We start from the raw sequence: 1,994 nt of genomic DNA on the forward strand, positions 1-1,994 counted from the left end.
GGGTGCCCCCCCCACCCCACTCCACCATCCCCTCCTGGCCCAGCCCCAAACCTCCCCACAACCTCCCTCCTGGCTCCCCCAAAGCCCCCCACAACCCCACTAACACAGCCCCTCGGAAGCCCCCAACCCCAGCTGACACCTCCCACCCACCCCAACGCTCCCCCGGCCCGGGCCGGGCCTCCCCCGCCAAGCGATGCCCCCTCAGTGCCCCCTCCCCCGCCGAGGGACACAACCACCCCCCTCCCCAGGCCCGACCCCCCGGCGCCCCCACCACTGCCGTAGCCCACCCAGCCGCCCCCCGCCCCGTCCCGGCTCACCCGGGTTGGCGGCGGTGGCTGCCATGGCCGGCGGCCCCCGGAGCCGCCCCCCGCCTCCCTCCTCACCGCCGCTGCCAAGATGGCGGCACAGGAAAACCCTCCGCGATGCCGCGCAGCCTAACCTGCCTGCCCGCGAGGGGCGTGGCGAGGACAGGCCACGACGCTCCTATTGGTCCAGTATGGGGGCGGGGGGCGGGGCGAGCGCGCCCCACGGCACGGCCAGCAGGGTAGGGTGAGCGCGGCCATGCCCCGCCCAACCACCGCTGGGGGCGGGGCTTTGTAGGGGCGGGGCTACGGCGGGGGTGTGTGGGGAGGGGCGTGCGCGTGGGGCGAGGTAAAGGTCGGGTTGGGTGACGTCACGAGTTGGATTGGTCGAGGGTTTTTTTGTCGGAGGGCAGGAATCCTGCTGGGATTGGGATTGAGGCTGGGATTGAGTTGGGGCAGGGATTGGAACTGGGTGTAAGGTTCAGGCTGGGTTTGAGTCTGAGACTGGGATTAAGTTTGAGACTGGGATTGAGTTGGGGCAGGGATAGGGTCTGGGTTTAAGGTTCAGGCTGGGATTGAGTCTGAGACTGGGATTAGGTTTGAGACTGGGATTGAAGTCAGGGCAAGGATTGGGACAGAGATTAGGGTTGGGGCAGGGACTGGGAGTTGGGGATTCAGACCAGGCATGGGATTGGGCCTGGAACGGGGATTTGAGTTAGGATTGGGGGGGGGGAGTGGCACCCATAAAGTGTTAATTCAGGCTGAAGACCCCATGATCACTGATCACAGATGGGGTGTGGGGCCACTGCTGCACCCTGGGGTCCCACCAGGCACCCAGGACAGGCAGCCCCGGGCATGGGGTCCCTGTTACCCCCCTGGGCACCGGCAGGACCTCAAAACTCAGCCTTTGCTGAAAAATCACCAAAAAAACCACACCACACCAGCCTGGGGGAACTCACAGGGGTGGCAAAGCTTCGCTGTAAAATAATCCTCTTTCTCAAGGTGATCCTTCTTCCTCTCAGGGGAGCGGGGGGGGAAATAAACCAGCTGAGGGAGCAGGCGGATTTGTGCCGCGTTCAAACTGTTTCAGGGCTTGTTATGAGGCTGTTTCTCAAGAGCCAGATGGGCGGCTCAGCTCAAAGCCCAAAGCGTTGTGGTTTCAGAGAGGTTTTTTCCCCCCAGCTTTGGTCCAAAATGAGCCAAGGACCAGCTCTAAATGATCTCGCAGGCAGGGGAGGACCCAGCTCTCGCTGGGTTTTGGGGATAAATCCTCCTTGACACTCCGCGATTCAGCCCGCGCCCCGCCTGGCCCTGCGATGGGAGCCTGGAGCCTTCGCCCGCCGGCGGCTGGGGGCGCTGGAAACAGCGGGTCAGAATTTAATCCACTGGATTGTTTCTCCCTGTTACTGGAAGCGTCTGAAAGGTGACGCCGCCGCGTTCCTGCAGTATTGATGAAGCCCCGGTGATGGGCAGGCACCCACACCCGGGGACAGCGGGGCAGGGAGAGGGCCACAGCGTCCATCCGTCTGTCCGCAGAGAAGGTAAGGAGCTTCTGCTGCGGGCGCACACAGGACGGGGCTGAGACCTGGGGGTTTCCTGCAGTCTGTGGGTGCTGCAGGACTCGGTCCTGTTGATTTATCTGCCATCCTCGGCGTCGTTAGGGTTGCGGTCAAATAATCCTGGAGCATCCAC

General features: G+C 63.7%; 1 protein-coding gene across 8 annotated transcripts in view; it reads right to left on the bottom strand.

Annotated features, from left to right (window-relative positions):
- Nucleotides 1–459, bottom strand: part of ARNT (aryl hydrocarbon receptor nuclear translocator) — a 28,647-nt gene extending 28,188 nt beyond the window's left edge. For 7 of the 8 annotated variants that reach the window (XM_075075255.1, XM_075075252.1, XM_075075249.1 and 4 more), the window contains exon 1: nucleotides 318–458. In XM_075075255.1, coding sequence (XP_074931356.1) covers nucleotides 318–342 — 25 coding nt within the window. In that variant the 5' untranslated portion in view covers nucleotides 343–458. Of the gene's footprint in view, nucleotides 1–317 lie in introns of all 8 variants that reach the window. The other variant, XM_075075248.1, reaches the window with a different exon arrangement.
- Nucleotides 460–1,994: the final 1,535 nt, after the last annotated feature.

This window comes from Phalacrocorax aristotelis, chromosome 25 (genome assembly GCF_949628215.1).
Source record: "Phalacrocorax aristotelis chromosome 25, bGulAri2.1, whole genome shotgun sequence".
NCBI lineage: Eukaryota > Metazoa > Chordata > Aves > Suliformes > Phalacrocoracidae > Phalacrocorax > Phalacrocorax aristotelis.